Raw genomic sequence first — 18,343 nt, 5'->3', positions numbered from 1 at the left:
AGCACATTATTTCTCTTTACTCCTCAGTCTGCCCAAAAAACAAAAGCGGTAACTCTCATGTAAACCAACAAGCAGTTTTGGACAATATTTTAAATTTAATTATACACAGGTTGACAAAAAAAAATTTAAGTGTCACAACGAAACTATCAGGTTTAACAAAAATACTTTAAAATGGTACAGTAAGTGGTGTTCTCGGGAAGCCTTTATAAACGTTTTTTTTAATCTCTGGGATAATTCAGCCCGACGAGGGATACAAAGTTTTTAAAACGCTGCTGTTAGCTACGGAGCCACTCAGCTTTACAGGGTACCAGATGCCAAGAATCCTACAACCAAAGTTTTCTTTTTATAAAAAAAATAATTATTATTTAAGCTTTAAATCTCCAGAGAGCCTTAGTCAGAAATCATTACTTTTTTCCCCCCAATAAACAAAGCGAAAACAGAAAAGAGAGTTCCTTAAACGGTCGGATTCATTAAAAGCTCAGAACGTTATCCTTCTATCGTGTTTTAGTTCCAATCGTTAACTACTATCATTGATAGTACGGCCTGTATCTGGCCTGGTCGGGGTGATGCGGTCCCTGAAGGGGGGCTTGAGAAGGAGGACCTTGCATCCGCGGTGGTGGCGGTGGCCCCCTCGGAGCTGGCCACATGCCCGGGCTCATCCCCCCTGGCTGAGTGAACGGTGGGCTGAGAGTTCCTTGGTCTTCGTTGAATTTCGGCAGAGCGTTAGGGTTGTAATGGTGTGGAGGGGGAGCGTTGACATTCACCGGGGGACCGCCGTGCTGAGGCGGTGGCCCAGGCGGAGGGTGGTTCATGTAAGGGGGAAGCTGTCCAATTAGATGTCCGGGAGGCGGGGTGATAGGGGGAGGAGCGGAGGTCATCGGAGGGGGCGGGGCTTGGCTGTAAACCAAGTGAGGGGTACCGCCCCCCTGGGGAGGATGCTGCATGGGGTGGCTGATGGGAGGCGGAGGGGGAGGGGGAGGGGCATAGTGTTGCTGGGGCGGCATGATATGATGCGGGTGGGACACCACGGGCTGGGTCTGGTATTCGGGGTGATGGTGCGAAGGGGCCGGGGCAGGTGGGGGCGGTTCTCGTCCGCCAGAGCTGGAATCGTCCTGGATAGGCACAGTGATGAGATTGCTGTGCTTCCGGGTCGAGATGCGGAAAGTGTCTTGGTTGACAGGGCGAGGGGGAGGCGGCGCCATGGACATCTCGGCAGGGGAGGCCCGGATGTCGTCGTGGGGCTGGTTGTAATGCTCGTGGGGCACGTGCTGGAGCGGCGGCGGGGGCGGCATCAGGATATGCTGCTTCGGCGGGAGGTGGCTCAGGTGGTGCTTGTCGGGCGGCATGATGAACCGTTCCGGGATGTCAGCCGGAGGAGGAGCGATAGGAGGGTGGACGGGTTCCAGTGGAGGACGCGCCACTGGCTTGCCAGCTCTCATGTGCCGGTGGTTGATGTGAGCCTGCAGGTCTCTCTGAGACAAGTATGTTCTCTTGCACCCTTGCACAATGCTGCACATGAAGAGGGAGCCGCGGATGCACTGCTCGATTCGCTGGACCGGATCGTTACAGCTAGTTTGGAGAAAAGAAACGGGATTTAGAGACACTGCCGTTACTCAAATCAAACCAGAAGTCACGGCACAGTCCTTGACTTAACGACTACAAGTGGGGATCAGAACTTCCATTGCTAAGCAATGCGAGCGTTGAGGAGTGCTTGATATTACGGCCTCCGTTTTGACTCTGTGCTCCATGTGGCCTTGCAAAGCTAATTGGCAATTAGGTCTTTGGCAGCGTTTCAGGGGAGAAAAAAGTAGATACTTATCAGCCTTATCCCAAAAGACTTTGGCAGACTTCTGTCGGACTCTTTACAAACTATTTGTGATTCATTACGAGCTGTGAATGAACATAATTCAGAGCTGTTGAAATAAAAAGTGGGTTTTTGCGACTAAGCATGTGCTTTTTACTGTCTCAGGAAGCCTAGGTCAGAACACTGGGAAAGTTGCAACTGGAGATCACCTGATCCCCCAGGATGCTGGGAAAAGTGCCCAAATTTTGATCATGTGACTTGGGACGCTGTTACAGCTTACGTATGGGGAGCAATTTATTTTTGTCAGTGCCATTGTGACTTCAAACTGTGGCTAAATGAATGGTTGTAAGTCAAAGACTGCCTGTATGCAACAGTTTCATTTAGTGACCCTTCAAAGTTACAAGGGCCCTGAAAAATGAGGAGTGTTTTCAGAATTAGGACCTTTGCAGGATCCCCATGATCAAAAGTTAGAGGCTTGGCAACTCATCTTTATGACGGTTGCGATATCCCTGGGGTTATGAGATCCCCTTATGGGACCTTTTTCACAAGCAAGGTCAATGGGGAAGCCAGATTCACTTAACTAACTGTATAAACTGCAGCGATTCACTTAACAATGGGGGCAAAGGTCGTAAAATGGGGCAAAACTCAATACATTTCACTTAACAATAGAAATTTTGGACTCAATTGTAGTCGTAAATCGAGGGTTGCCTATATTCTTTAAGTACAATTACTGTATTCTGCATTGGCTCTTGGTTCTGAGCTAGAGTTTGCACACTGAGCTGTTGGAGGTATAGGAAGATAATAAACAACAGATTTTATCCACAACTAACTGATAACTCGGTGTTGCCCGGAACAAATCCCTTTTACCAGAGGGAGCCCCCTTGCTTTCTTTTTGTTTGTTTTTTAAAGAACCAATCCACCTTACCAGAGGGAGTACTCCCTTGTGGAGTACTGTGAAGCTGTTACCCTGGCAACTCCACTGTGCTGTACAGTAGAAGCCATTTTAAGGCACAACAGGCTTTATCTTAACAGAAATTGAATCCAAAATGCATGCTATCTCTGTCCAAACTACTGTGATTTGACACTTTAGATATAATTCATTCCTTTTCATTTGAGCAACCCAGGAGTTCCAGAGTTATGCTGGAACACACACACACGCACAGAGACACACACTGAGGGATGTTAGAGGTATTTTATCCCTACAGTATTTGTTTCCAGAGGGTACCAAGTTTGATGGAAATTGCTCAAGGTGTTCTAAAGTTATGCTGGAACATACAAACACACAAACACACAGCCATTTTTATACACAGTCTATAGATTCCATAACGCCATTGGGTGCAGTGGAGGCTGATAATTATATTCTGATCATTTATCCACTATAACTTGTTGTGGAGCAGGAGTCTCACTGTTATCAGCTAATCCTAAAATGAGAATTTCGTTGCATTTGTGATCCAAACACCACGCAAATGGGATCCAATCACAAACCACTTTTCTTCTTGGCTCCAGAAGAGACCCGATTCACACCGAAGGTTGCTGGGAGATGGAATTGGGCTATAGCAAAAATCAGGGGAAAAAATGACAGATTATCTGTCACAAAAATGCCCCACTAGAAAACTTACCCTGGACACATCTTGTCGCCTTTCTTCTCGTGTAAGAGAGCACACTCGTAACAGAAAACGTGTTTGCAGGGTATCTATTAAAAGGGAAAATGGACAAGTCTTTTAATTGCTTAAATAAATGGAAGGAATAAACGCTATGCTAAATCTGCCCTTTAAAACAGGACGGGACAGTCTTTTCTTATTTTACATTTTGATTTTACATCCAAGTTTAAAAAAAAAAACATTAAGAAAGTTTAGCAACTGAGAAGCAATGAATACAAATTAATAATATCAAATCATTGTCAGGACAGATGCCCTAATTAAATCATGAGCCTAGACCCAAGCTTCAAAAGAAATCCATTTTTTTATTAGGAGCCTCATGTCTGCATGTTCCCAAGTGAAGCCAGCTTTGACTCCAGGTAATTTACGACCCCAATTATGACCCTGTTTTACCTGAAAAATAATAAGACCTCTCCAAAAATAAGGCCACGCGCTTATTTCGGGGGTCAAACTCGCGGTATTAAACTCGAGATTTTGGATTTCTGCCTTTAAATGAGAATATTTGAAGCTCAGGGTTGACATGAGGGGTCCTTGCTGCTCTCTGAGTTTGATGGCTTAATAATAGACATGTCATTACCCAACTAGGTAACATCATCAGTGCTACAAGGGAATGGGATGTTCAAATGAGAGCAAACTCCGTACCCTTCTAGCACTTGATGATGTTACCTAGTTTGGTAACGAAACGTCTGCAAGAAAACAACAAATCTCACAGACCACCAAGGACCCCTCATTTCGGCTTTTCGCTCCTCAAAGTGTTAAGAAACCACACCACTAATTTTTCAGTTATCGTGGTTGGTTGTTGTGGCCCACCAGCAAGATGGCAGCAGATTCAGACAGTGAGGAGGTTGGAGAGGAACCTGGGCCAGTCCTGAAGTCTGGGGAAGGCTCTAATGAGGGCTCTGCGTTGGAGGCCTAGAGGGGGCCAGAGCTGTAAGCTAGTTATCAGCTGCCTTCAGAGTCAGACATCACTGAGGCAGAAGAACAGCTGGAGCCTGTTCCCAGTATACGCATGCGCAGAGTTGCCAGACAAAGGGAACAGCTAAAGAACAGGGGTCGACTTGGGAGTTAAGGCCACAAGTGGACGATGAATGGCCCCTCCCAGAGGGAATAAAAGAGGAGCGAAAGGGGAGTGAAGTTTGCAGGAGACCATTAGTTCGCTTAATTGGTCCGTGACTTTCCGAGACTCCTTGCCAGGTTTTGCAGATATCGGCCTGTCAGCTGTCAGATAAGCCAAATAAGGTCTGTGACTGTAAATCCTCCCTTGAAAGACTTTGTTGGATGTGAATGAGCAGAATTCACAGTCAAGTACTAAATGGGGTTTTTGGACAGGACCAGGAGTTTGCTTCATGCTCTTGGGAAGCCTCGGTGAGAACACTGGTGAGAACCGCAAAGACTACCAAAAGAAGGGAAAAGCCATAGACTTCAGGTTGCCCACTCCATTATTTAAAACAAACGCAAAGCAGTTTGTGTGTGTGTCGACGTCCATCTCGCACAACATCCTGTTCAACAGGGCTTTGACACACAGAAAGAACGTGGTCCCATTTTTCAGAACGCAAAGACAGCGTTCTACCATACATATCAGGGCTATGATGGAAGGCATCAAATCCTTTGACTTACCATGCGTCCATACATTTTAATGGGTAACCCACATTTGTCACAGAAATGGACCGGGGTGTCATCCTTCTCTCCGAGTAAATTTATCTATCAAAATACAAATATTTTATTTTCATTAGCTGACCATCACACTGTGCTTGCTGAATGCATCTTTAACAATTTCGTTAAAACGTTCAGCTTTTGCAAATTTTATTAGGTTTTTCGAAATATAGAAGAGGAATAAAAATGAAAGTAAAGGAATAGTAAGGGAGGCGAAGGGGAAGAGGAAAAAAAGGGGAGGGTAAAAGGGGAAAGAAAAAGAGAAGTATCTATGGAGATTCTCAATCATCCAGTCCCAAAAGTGGTTTTTCAAGAGGCAACTGGATTTCCTGGGTTTCTTTGAAGATATTTCCCTTCTCATCCAGCTCTGAAGAAGCTTCTTGAATGACAAGCAAAATCCCTTCAAAGAAAAACCAGGAAGTCCAGTTGTCTCTTGAAAAAGCACCTTTGGGAAAAAAAGAAGAGCATGGACTTCCAAATCTTTTCAGCGCAGAAAAAATAACATTTCAGGCTCAACTTTTTACTTTTACATAGTAATGCATAGTAGCCATTTCTATAACTACCGTGTTTCCTCGAAAATAAGACAGGGTCTTATTTTCTTTTGACCCCACCCCCCCAAAAAATAAGCGCTTGGCCTTATTTTCGGGGAGATCTTATTATTTTGGAGGTGCAGGAGGCGGTGAGTGTGGTCACCTTATGGCTGCTGCTGTGTTGTAATATTTTCGGGGAGGGCTTATTTTCGGGGGAGGGCTTATTTTAGCACATGCGCTCAAAACCCCGATTGGGCTTATTATCTGGGGAGGTCTTATTTTCATGGAAACAGGGTAGATGTTCTTAAATTTCTTCTTTTTAATTTTTAAACCTTTATTGAAAATAAAAAACTTTAAAATACAAATGCCTTTAAAATAGTTTTGTATAAGTTACAATCCTTTTTGACACTACTAACATAACCATTTGTTATTCAAATACATTTTTACACATTCCCAATTATTCCTGTATCGATACACCTGTTTCTAAGCTGTACATTTCATGTTCCTATTATTTATCCATTGATACCAGTTTTCCCAAACTGTATAATATTCTGAGTCTTCCTTGTCCCTTAACTCCAATGTGAGTTTATCCATCTCTGCGCAATCGAAAATATTTTGGATTATCAAACATGGTATCGCTTTCCCAACTATTCTCGCCGCTGTAATTATATGCAAGATTAAATATTTTACCTCTTTCGTATACTTTCCCTTAATAATCCCCAGAAGGAACAATTCTGCTTTGAATTCTATTTGGATGGTTTGTAATTTCCTGTAAACATTTTTGTATTTCAGCCCAATATTTTTTAGCTGTCGGGCATAACCGCTGTTAGGAATACAGCCTAACGATTGGGTTGGCAATAAAAAAATCATGTAACAATGTTATACCTGTTTCTTTAAATCATACTGTAAAATGTGATTGGCTGCTGTTTTCCTCAATCGGCCATAAGAGGGAGCCAGAATGACTGTTAGCTCTCTGTTTGTTAGATGCTGGGCTGATCTGATCTGAGTGTTTTGGAAGCTGGCTGTTAGAAAGTGCCGTGAGCTATTGTAAGTTTTGCAACTGCTAGCAAACTTGGAGTACCAGACTATTTGTATGATACTGGACTATGTTATTTGGAATATCCCTTAACTGAAAGACGTTGATAACTGTCTTATCCGTGTATGATTTGGACTGTTTGATGGACTCTGATACCTCTATTTCCACGAAAGTAAAAGCCTGTTTAAACTGCAGTGTCTCTGTATGCTGGTTTGTGTGTTCTCCAACACAACTCTCACAACGCTTCACTGAACGTACTCGCTCTCCCAACGGGGAGCTTACCTAACATGCATGAAAGAAGGTATCCTTGCCCTGTTTACACTTCCAACAATTTGGATTTAAATTCGGATACATTTTTGCCAATCTCGTGGGGGCTAAATGCCACCGATAAAACAATTAAAATTTTCAATATTGTTTTGTTAGATCACTACTGTCCGTTTATTAACATACAACTCCCACTGTTTTTTTTTTAAACGTAGTGAACTCCTGTTGAAAACAATCTGAATTGTTGTAAGCAAGCTAACATGTATTTAACCTTGAGTTAATTCCCATACCTTGAAATCCCAGAAGAGGTGTCCAGGGAATCTTCGCTGGTTACAAAACACATCCGCTCCTTTGCACTCATACCGTTCTTCTTCACTGTAGTCAAACTCTTATGGAAAAGAAAATCCAAACAAAAATGTTGGCATTAGCTCTCAACCTAATAGGTAAAATTCTAATCTAAAGATTAATTCGAATTTCACAATCTAACTGTAGGAGTTGCACAGCTAATTCGGGAAAAATAGACCAAAGCAACTGAAGTGTTCTCTCCATACTGGAATAAAAACATGCTAAATGAAACAAATGAAATATTTAAAAGGTATGATAGTTATGTAAGTTACCTACAAGCATATCTACATTATATTAAAGTAACCCAAATATCTTTACAATCCTTAAGGAATTGTCGTAACTTTCGAACACTCCTAACGTTTGCAAAATTGAAAGTTGAAAAATTGGACACGCCCTATAAAATGGGTGCTGTCATCATCAATAGAAGTAAAAGGCTAATGGCAACAATATTTGAAAGATGGTATGTAAGTGCGGGCAGTCCTCGTTTAGCAACTACAATTAAGACTGGCAGTGACGTGGTTGCTAAGTGAAACCACCAATTGGGGTTATGATCTAAACCGCTGCTTTTCCTTTGCTTAACAAACCTGCCAAGATTGTACACGTGAGAGCTGGTTGCAAAGATCTTTCTTTCATCAGCAGTCTTAGCTGTGAACGGTCACTAAACAAGTCAGTCACTAAGCATAAGACTGCTTGTACCTATGTGAATGCTAACTAAAGCAGAAGAATTACCTGAACTGAGGTGAGCTTGCCTGTTTTAACAGGGCTTTTTAATGACAAGAAGAGGTGTAATCTAAAAGACCATTCTGTTATAAAGGCATCACATAACATATACAGATAGTCCTCGACTTACAACGGTTTGCTTAAGTGACCGTTGGAAGTTACAGCAGCACTGAAAAATGGACTTTTTCACACTTATGACCATTGCAGATCCCCATGGCCACGTGACTTCCGTTTGGATGCTTGACAACTGATTCATATTTATGACGATTGCAGTGTCTGTGTGGCCACGCGATCCCTTTTTGCGACCTCCCGACAAGCGAAGGAAGCCAGGTTCACTTAACAACTGCAGTGATTCACTTAACAAACGTGGCAAGGAAAGTCGTAAAATGGGGCTGAAACTCACATAACAACTTTTCTCAACTGAGCAACATAGATTTTGGGCTCACTGCTGGTCGTAGGTTGAGGACTGCCTGTATACACCCAGAGAGACAGAGGACTCTGCTCTTTGTATTCGTCTTTAGCGGAAAAGCCTATCCGTCTCTTCGGAAAAACCGTGAGGGGACGGCCGAAAAAGCCAATTCCCCCCCCCCCCTCGCAACGTTGCCCGAATCTGTTTTACCTTCTTCGCCAGCCTTGGAAGGGCCCCTGTTCATATTTCTTGTGGGGCGAGGTGGGGTCGGCTTGGCTTTGATGGCCTGTTTGGAGATCAGCTTGATCGGAATGCGCCGACGCACGTCGAGACCGCCCAAGGTCCCCGCACTGTTTGTCCCTTGCAAGTCATTGTCTGCACAAAACAAACGAAAGAAATAAATGGCACACAGAACACAATCCGAAGTGGCGTTCAGCCGGTTCGTACCGGTTCATCCAAACTGGTAGTGGAAATCGCGGATGAGCCCGTCCACCCGCCCCGGGCTCTATGCCGTCCTATTTAGGCACGTTTTTCCAGTCGCGTGCAAGCCGCAAGCGCGAGCAAAGTGCATGCGCAGACGGCCATGCACGGGCGTCGACGGGGTACGACACGCACGCTCACATTTGCGAGTCGGTAGGGAAAGTAAGGGTATAGCACCCCTGAACACAATTTGCAAGTTTCCAATTCCCCAGGTCCGATATAGTAACTGGAACCTCTTCACAAGCCTATCAAATGTTTTATAACCTAATCGCAGCTTACCGTATTTTTCGGACTATAAGACGCACCAGTGTATAAGATGCACCAAGATTTCGAAGAGGTAAGTAAGAAAAAAAAGGTGGGGTTGTCTTCCCCGGCACCTGGGAACACTCTGCAGGCTTCAGCAGGGCTGGGCGAAGGCAAAAACACCCCCGTTTTTCACCAAAAAGGAGGCATTTTCCCTTCCTCCCGCCCTGCTGAAGCCCGCAGAGTGCTTCTGGGGGGTGGGGGAAGGCAAAAGCACCGCTGTTTTTGCACAAAACGGCCCATTTTTCACACAAATGGGATGCAGGGGCGTGGCTTTGGGAGGCCAAAAATTGGCAGTATTCGGTGTATAAGATGCACCAACATTTCCACGCCCTTTTGTGGGGAGGAAAGGTGTGTCTTATACTCCCAAAAATACGGCACTTTTTGGACGCTGTCCTTTAATTGTAGAAACAGGAGGATGTGTAGGACCATTTTTCCACACTTCCCCATGGTCACATGATCAACAGGGTCACATGATCCACATTTGGGTGCTAGGCAACTGACTCATAGTTATGACGGTCGCGGTGATCCCTTTTGGTGACCTTCTGACCAGCAAAGTCAAGGGGGAAGCCAGATTCACTTAACAACCATGTTACTAACATATCAACTGCGGCGATTCACTTAACACACAGCAAGAAATGTTGTATAAAATGGGGCAAAGCTCACTGAACAAAAAGGTTTGGGCTGAATCGCGGTCGTAAGCCGAGGACTACCTGAACTTATAACCTCACTTGGACTACCTCAACTAATAACCTCACTTGCTCTGATTCGTGCTCAGCTGTTCCGGTCGCTTTCTCCTGTTCGCCATCTCTCTTGGTTGACAAGCACACTGCACAATTTTAGACTGTAAGTTATCTGAATACTGTACGGAAGTCATTGTTTCATTATTCCATTTGCACTCAAGCATTTTTTCCACCTGCTATTGATTCCTACACAAAATACAACCCACAAACTAACAATTATCCTGCTTTTCCGCATAAAATACACAGCCAGGCGAACAAACTGTCCTTTACTTTCCAGAGCCATTCGGAAGCAGATCTCTTGCTTCGCTGGCAAAAAAAAAAGAGAGAAAATGTGAGGGTGCTTTTTAAGCAAGTCTAAAAGTTACTCCTGTTCAAGATGTATAAGAAGAAACTTATCTATTAATAAAAGTCTATTTTGGCATAAATACAGCCCAAACTCCAAAAGGAAGTTAAGCCTTAAAACAATGATGGCTAACCTTTTCTGGACCGAGTGCCCAAAGCATGCACCCCCAAAACGCAATGCACGCCCCCATGCGCATGACTCCCACCCACATGCGCACGACCCTCGCATGTACCAATGCATTGCACACAACACCCACGCATGCACCCCATCCCCCACGCATATGTCCCTGCCCCCACCCCCGTGAATGCATAGGCCCCTTGCGCAAGAGTGCATGCTCCACCTGCACGCACACCCCGTGCATGCATCCAAACCCTCCCACGCACCCCTGAGAGACCTGAAGGCCAGCTGACCGGCGGGAGGCATGCGCGCATGCACATCGGAGCTGAACTGGGGCGACAGCTCTTGTGCCATCAGAGAGGGTGCTATATGCGCCACCTCTGGCATGCGTGCCATAGGTTCTCCATCACAGCCCTAAAACCTAACACTAGTACTATATATGGGGAAATATATGCCGTGAATCAAAGCAACGGAGAATTTAATTCATGACATGCGCTGTCCAATCATAAGGGATTCCCATCCCTCAAATTCCTAACATGTTTAAATATATATTATATTCTTGAAGCAGTCCATCAATAACAGCAGCAGAGCAGGGCATGTGTTGTTTAAGTAACAAAATAAAAAAAAATTGTTTAATTAAAAAAAAACAATAACAAAGAAATGTTAATGGATAATATTTAATAATACAAGCAGGTGTGTTTTACTAGTAAAAATAAAATGGACAGAAGTGTGTGTAAAGTTACGGCAGATTTATTGAGACTGGAAAAAAGAAATAATGCCAGTAGGTGGCTGTGTCCCTAAAATCTTATTAAATGAAAATGGTGGTATAGTGATAGCAAAATATATAAATTCTAAAATGTACAATTTAAACTGAATGAAATATATGGGATTGTGGAAGAAACGCACAAAATGTACCTGTAACCAATGGATATGCTTTTTGCAAGATGTAATGAAAGATGATTTTTGTGTGTGTGTGTTCTTCATTAATAAACACAATAAAAACTTTTTAAAAAAATAAAAATAAAAAAAATAACAGCAGCAGAGCAGGAATCCCTACTGCTGCAGATAAGCTTATAAAAGTGACTAGATAAAGAAATACTATTTATCATATACTTCAATGCATCAGCTTCTAATAAGATATACAATTCTTCCTGATCAAGGTAAGATAGGAGGGAATTTTAATCAGTGGATATGTAAATGTCATGTAGCTAGAACATGAAATGCAACAAATCAACAGGCAAAAGTTCTCGGTGCTTATTCGAATGATCTTAAAACTGCCCAAAACGACTTTCCATCATGAAGAGCATACCAGATAATTTAAGCTCTCTGAACCCGGTAGCAAATCAAATAAAACTCACCGACAGAATATTTATACCCGATCATGTCCTCTGTTTCAAATGGCTTCCAATAGTCTCAATTTCAAAGCCAACTTGTCAAGTGTGTATTTTACAATAGTCACATGACCTCTGGGTCGTGCTGTGCGCAACAATGCACCTGTGGGCTGTTTCAATAGCAATTCATGGAGCTTTTTTGAAAGAAGTTTGAAGTCAACCCTCACTGGGGAAAAAAGAAGATGCTACGGACATTTGATGCTCCTGTGTTCAGTGGCGTGGAATGCTCACAATGAAGCACCTAACCGCCATTTGAATGACAGTTGATAGCACTTATATCATTCACTCCTCACATTTAGCCATGGAAATTGGGGGGAAAGCTTTATTTTATTTTTTAATATTATGAATAGGCCAAAAGAAATTCTCTGAGTATAGTTTTTTTTTTAACGTGCTACAGTAAAAACAGCAGCAAATGGGAAATGACTAATACCACTATCAACCCCCCCCACACACACACACAAATATTACTGTATGTTGTTGTTAGTTGCGAAGTCATGTCCGACCCATCGCCACCTCATGGACAATGTTCCTCCAGGCCTTCCTGTCCTCTACCATCCCCTGGAGTCCATTTAAGCTGGACTGCTTTGGTGACTCCATCCAGCCACCTCCTTCTCTGCCGTCCCCTTCTTCTTCTTTTGCCCTCCATCGTTCCCAGCATTAGGCTCTTCTCCAATGAGTCCTTCTTCCTTCTCACTAGGTGACCAAAATATTTGAGTTTCATCTTCAGGATCTGGCCTTCTAAAGAGCCGTCTCCTCTAGGACTGACCGTTTGGATGGCCTTGCAGTCCAAGGGACTCGCAGTCCAAGGGACTCGCAGGAGTCTTCTCCAGCACCAGAGTTCAAAGGCCTCCATTCTTTGGCCCTCGCACCAAATTATATAAAGCTTTAATTTTTAAGGTATCAGATTCTTGACTGGTGTTGATGAAACAGATTAACAGGCCTATCCCACTGGAAACTATTAAAACTCGTTATTAACTATTACTGGAAAGCAAAGAAATACTAAACTCACATCAACTTCAAACTAAGCTCACGTCAACTTCAAACAAAACAATATTACAATAAAACCAAACCAGAAGACTCCAAACTAAACAGTATTAAAATTCTAACATAGTGTTTAAACGGGGGTGGGTGGGTGGGTGTTTGCCCTGATGCCAGACATTAAAAGCAGCTCTTAGGAAGCGAGTTTTCTTAAGTTCTTCATAAGCCTTCCAAATAAAGTTTAGCAATGAAAGATTTCTCTCTCGCAGTCATTTGCCAACCTGTATTGTCCGTGACCCGTCAAAACCGTGGTCCACTAAAGCGCGCCCGATTAAAGCGCGTACCTGACGTCATCAGCAGCGCAACAAATAAAATTAAAAATAAATTAAATTAAAATTAAAATTAAATTAAAGCAAGCCGATTCACATAAAGGTAAGGGTTAGGTTTAGGGTTAGGGTTAGGTTAAGGGTTAGGTTTAGGGTTATGTTAAGCGTTAGGGTTAGGTTAAGGGTTAGCGTTAGATTTAGCGTTAGGTTAAGGGTTAGGTTTAGGGTTAGGTTTAGGGTTACGTTTGGGGGGGTTAGGTTTAGATTTACGCGTTAATTTTAAGTTTACCGCTCACAGCGTGCTGTTTTCGTCGCACTGTGATGATGTCACGTATGCGCTTTCGTCAAGCGCGCTTTATTCTACCGCGGTTTTGTGGTGGAACCGTATTGTCTAGGGGTTACCTGAAATTCTAGACTTCGTTATTAGGATTTTAAAGAGATGATGTTAGCACAGCTGTCTTTTTTAACTTTAGGAAAGCATGTTCTTTTCTTCTGAGTCAAGGCCATGGCTTTTGGTATGTGAGAACTTGTTTGTCTGGCAATTCTGAACTGTCCTTGAACACACTTGCAAGATACAAACCCCCGCTGGGAAAGACAGCAAGATCAACCCACAAATTTGCCACTCCTGGAAGTTATCTAGAATCAATGTTTACTATTGTTCAAACCTCACGTGTAACCAACGCCTTATTGATCTGTTGCTGTTCTGACCAAAGGTGTCATTTGTTTCTGCACTTTCTATTCATCCTCTCTAAATAAATACTTTTTTTTGCTTTGCATTTGTAGGCAAAAATAAAGCCCTTTATGCAAAAGTAACAATTGTTTCCTCTCCCAAATTCTGAGCATTAGGTCTTCAGCGCCCACGCAAACTCGGTTGCCCGAGTTTTGTAGGCAACACTAATGTCCTAGCTGAAGACTGTCACATCATGCAGTGTGATGCCCACCGGAGGTGTTTCAAGTGATATTATGGCCACTTTGGCTGGGATTTATGGAAACCGTGGCTCAAACTCATCTGATAGGACAGTGATGGCTAAGCTTTTTGTCATTGGGTGCCAAAATGCAGTGATAATGCAATGCATGCGCGTCCCACCGCCCGCCCCACCCACTCCCCACCCATGCGCACATGACCCTCCGCGCCCCTTCCCTGCGCATGAGTGCATGACTCCTTGCACAGGCCCTATGCATGTGTGGCAAAGACCCCAAAACCAGCTGGCTGGCATGCGCGGTGGAGCTGAGATGGAGCGATGGCTTGCGTGCCCGCAGAGGGCTCTGTGTGCCACCTGTGGCACACATGCCATAGGCATGATAGGCGTGATAGGAGCATGTTGGAGAAAACAGGGTGGGTCTTTTGACATGGAGGAGCAGATTGTGAGACTCTAAAATCGAGACTAAGGGAGCAAGAAAGCAAGCCAATCAGAGAGATCCTTTCCTTCCAACTTTCCCCATAAGGGGTAGCTCTGCGGAGCAGGTGAATCTCTTCCAAGTACAGGCAGTCCTCGACTTACAACAATTCATTTAATGAACATTCGAAGTTACACCGGCACTGAAAAGAGCGGCTAGTGACCGATTTTCACACTTCACAGCAGCATCCCCCATCCCAGTCACGTGATCAAAATTCGGACCCTCGGCAACTGGCATGTATTTATGACGGTGGCACCCGCCCAGGGGCCATGGGATGTCTGTTTGTAACTTTCCCAGCCGGCTTCTGATAACCAAAGTCAATGGGAGAAGCCAGATTCAGTTCCCGACCCCACAATTCACTGAACAACTAGAGCGATTCAGCTAAGCACTGTAGCAAAAAGGTCACAAAATGGGTCACAACGCACTTCAGTGTCTCACTTAGCAACGGAAATTTTGGACTGTGTCGTGATCTTAGGTCGAGGACTACGTATTGGTGTTTCTCAACCTTGGCAATTTTTAGAAGCGGGGACCTCAGAGACTAAAACATATGAAGAACGGTTGCAGGAATTGGGCATGTCAAGCTTCATGAAAAGGAGGACTCGGCTGATATGATAGGAGTGTTCTAATATTCGAGGGGCTGCCACAAAGAAGAGGGGAGGGGATCATCCTGTTTCTCCAAAGCCTGAAGCCAAGACAAGAAACAATGGATGGAAACTAACCAAGGAGAGAAGCAACCTAGAACTAAGGAGAAATTCCCTGACTGTGAGAACAATTAACCAGGGGAACATCTTGCCACCGGAAGTTGTGAATGCTCCAACACTGGAAGTTTTAAAGAAGAGATTGGACAATCATTGGAATGATATGGGGTCTCCGGCAAGGTCCCTTCCAGCAGCTCTATTCTGATTGATTGACTGATTGATTGATTGAATTTCACTGGAGGCTTTTAAGAAGAGACTGGAGTTTGTCTCAAATTCTACAGGGTCTCCTGTTCGAGCGAGGGGAGGGGGGTTGGACTAGAGCAGGGGTCCCCCAGCTTTCAGACCTCAGGAACCTCTAAATTCATAATTTTAAATCCTGCTGACCACTAATATGATCTGCCTAATGACGGGCTGGGTGGGCGTGGCCAACTCAATATCATTCATGTCAAGGGGCGCATCGCCAGCCTCTACTTACCCCTCCACTCCCAGCCACTCCTCGCCTTCCTGCCCGGGCTCCTTAGGGCCCCAACCGAAAGCAGTTGCTGGAGCTAAGCAGCCACCATGAGAAAGAGTTGGCAAAACAGCTCAGTTCAAATTGGATCTGGCCGAGAAGGAGGCTCAGCAGAAGCACCTCACTGAGAGCTACGAGCATAAGCTTTCCAAGCAGAGGGAAGAACCTGTGGGAATGCAAGGCCAGGTGCCGGCATCTGGAGGCTTGGTGGGCTGATATGGTCAGCCAGTTCCAGGCCCACTGGAACGAGGCCCTCCGGCTCTTCACCACCAGCGGTCCTTCCCTCCAGCCTTCGCCAAAGCCCCTCACCCGGACACTGAAGCAGACCCCAAGTCAGAATTTCTGCCCCCTCCGACCCGCACAAAAAGACCCAGAAGAGGGAGACTCTCTACAGCAACACAAACATTCATTGCACGTATCCGATCTAGGAGCCATAGTTTGAAGACCTCTGGTTTAGTGTAATACAAAAAATGCCAATAATTTTTCTGCAGACCACCAAAATTTTCTCGCAGGCCACCAGTGGTCCACGGACCACTCATGGGTGACTGCTGGACTAGAAGACCTCCAAAGTCCCTTCCATTCTGATTGGTTGGTTGATTGAATGAATGAATTTCACTGGAGATTTTTAAGAAGAAGCTGGACAGCCACTTGTCTCCAGTACTAGGGTCTCCTGCTTGAGCAGGGGGCTGGACTAGAAGACCTCCAAAGTCCCTTCCAGTTTTATTCTGATTGATGGATGGATGGATGATTGAATTTCACTGGAGGCTTTTAAGAAGAGACAAGACAGCCACTTGTCTCAAATTGAATAGGATCTCCTGCTTGAGCAGGGGGCTGGACTAGAAGACCTCCAAGGTCCCTTCCAGCCCTATTCAGATTGATTGATTGAATTTCACTGGAGAATTTTTAAGAAGAGACTAGAAAAGCTATTTGTCTCAAATTGTACATAGTCTCTGCTTGAGCAAGGGGCTGGACTAGAAGACCTCCAAGGCCCCTTTCTGCTCCATTCTGATTGATTGATTAAATTTCATTGGAGATTTTTAAGACGAGACTGGACAGCTATTTGTCTCTAGTAGTATAGAATCTCCTGCTTGAGCAGGGGGCTGGACTAGAAGACCTCCAAGGTCCCTTCCAGCTCTATTCTATTGATTGATTGAATTTCACTGGAGACTTTTAAGAAGAGACTAGAAAAGCTACTTGTCTCAAATTGTACATAGTCTCTGCTTGAGCAAGGGGCTGGACTGGAAGACCTCCAAGGCCCCTTCATGCTCCATTCTGATTGATTGATTGACTGATTGATTAAATTTCACTGGAGATTTTTAAGACGAGACTGGACACCTATTTGTCTCTAGTAGTATAGAATCTCCTGCTTGAGCAGGGGGCTGGATTAGAAGACCTTCAAGGTCCCTTCCTGCTCCATTCTGATTGATTGATTGATTGACTGATTGATTGATCTCCAAAGTACCTTCCAGTTTTATTCTGATTGATTGATGGATGGATGGATAGATGATTGAATTTCACTGGAGGCTTTTAAGAAGGACTGGACAGCCACTTGTCTCAAACTGTATAGAATCTCCTGCTTGAGCAGGGGGTTGGACTAGAGGACCTCCAAAGTCCCTTCCAACTCTATTCCGATTGATTGATTGAATTTCACTGGAGGCTTTTAAGAGGCTGCGCAGCCACTTGTCTCAAACTGCATAGAATCTCCTGCTTGTGCAAGGGGCTGGACTAGAGGACCTCCAAGGTCCCTTCCAACTCCATTCTGATTGGCTCCCCAGCCAGCATGGGGGATTCTGGGAGCTGTGGTCCGCCCCTAGTGGCCAGAGGGGAGAAGCACCCAAGAAAACGGGGGAGGCGCCAAACGGCCTGTCAAAAAAGAGGCTGAAGGGAAGCAAGACCGTCTATGGCCCAGCCCTCTCTCGGGCCAACCAAGCCTGGGAAGGGAAGAGGAACCGAAACGAAGCCAGGCCGCGAGGAACGGGGGTTGGGGGATCCCCAGCACTGACATCACCCGACAAGCCGGCTTCCCAAAAGGAAAAAGGCCTCTTGGGCCCATCCGAAGCCAGGCCGAGGTAGGCCGCACTCGGCTCCGGAGGCCTCCCGGACACAGCGCGCGCCTCAAACCCCGCGCCACCCGCCGCTCGGAAGTCGAACCCGGCCGGCCCGGGACCGACGGACCGCGGCCGGCTGGGTTTCAACGGAGCTCCCCGCATCTTCCCCGCTCACCATTGTGGTCCATGGTTCGGCCTAGGGCACTCTGGGACCGGAAGTCGCTCGCGCCGACAGGGGTGGGCGTGGCCGGAAGTTGACGGCCCGCGGGTGAGGGAACGGCAGAGCAGAGAAAAAGAGAGAGAGAGAGAGAGAGAGAGAGAGAGAGAGAGAGAGACATACAGAATTGCTTTCTGAAGGATACGACGCTTCCGAGTTCCTTGCGGAGAATCTTGCGCCTGCGCACTAGAAGAACTTGACAGTGGTTACTTGACAAAAGTTGATCTCCTCCAACCTTGGCAACTTTGAACCTGGAGGACTTCAGTTCCCAGAATTCTCCAGCCAGCAATTTTTTTTGCGCGCCGAAAGCAGCCCCCCCTCCCCGCGACTTATAATTCTGAGCCAAGGTGGCGCAGTGGTTAAATGCAGCA

At 45.1% G+C, this 18,343-nt stretch overlaps 1 protein-coding gene across 1 annotated transcript; it reads right to left on the bottom strand.

Moving 5' to 3' along the window:
- Positions 1-75: 75 nt before the first annotated feature.
- On the bottom strand, positions 76-17,993 carry CBLL1 (Cbl proto-oncogene like 1). Its single transcript, XM_087722331.1, has 6 exons — positions 17,931-17,993; positions 8,630-8,794; positions 7,236-7,333; positions 5,080-5,163; positions 3,424-3,497; positions 76-1,569 (listed from the first exon to the last, which is right to left on the bottom strand). Exons 1-6 carry the CDS (start codon positions 17,941-17,943, stop codon positions 528-530), a joined length of 1,476 nt encoding a protein of 491 aa, XP_087578457.1. The 5' UTR covers positions 17,944-17,993; the 3' UTR covers positions 76-527.
- Positions 17,994-18,343: the final 350 nt, after the last annotated feature.

Source organism: Thamnophis sirtalis, unplaced genomic scaffold (genome assembly GCF_051295495.1).
Source record: "Thamnophis sirtalis isolate CommonGarterSnake01/CBP01778 unplaced genomic scaffold, rThaSir2_p1.2 scaffold_9, whole genome shotgun sequence".
Lineage (NCBI taxonomy): Eukaryota > Metazoa > Chordata > Lepidosauria > Squamata > Natricidae > Thamnophis > Thamnophis sirtalis.
The sequence above is the reverse complement of the archived record's forward strand: the minus strand, read 5'-3'. Positions and strand labels throughout refer to the sequence as shown.

Bases quoted from the DNA above. Each gene is read 5' to 3' on its own strand.
- CBLL1 (XM_087722331.1), bottom strand. The intron at 5,164-7,235 runs GTATGGGAATTA...GTATTTTGATAG, and splicing joins ACCTCTTCTGGGATTTCAAG to ATAAATTTACTCGGAGAGAA. The intron at 1,570-3,423 runs GTAAGTTTTCTA...TCTCCAAACTAG, and splicing joins GGCGACAAGATGTGTCCAGG to CTGTAACGATCCGGTCCAGC.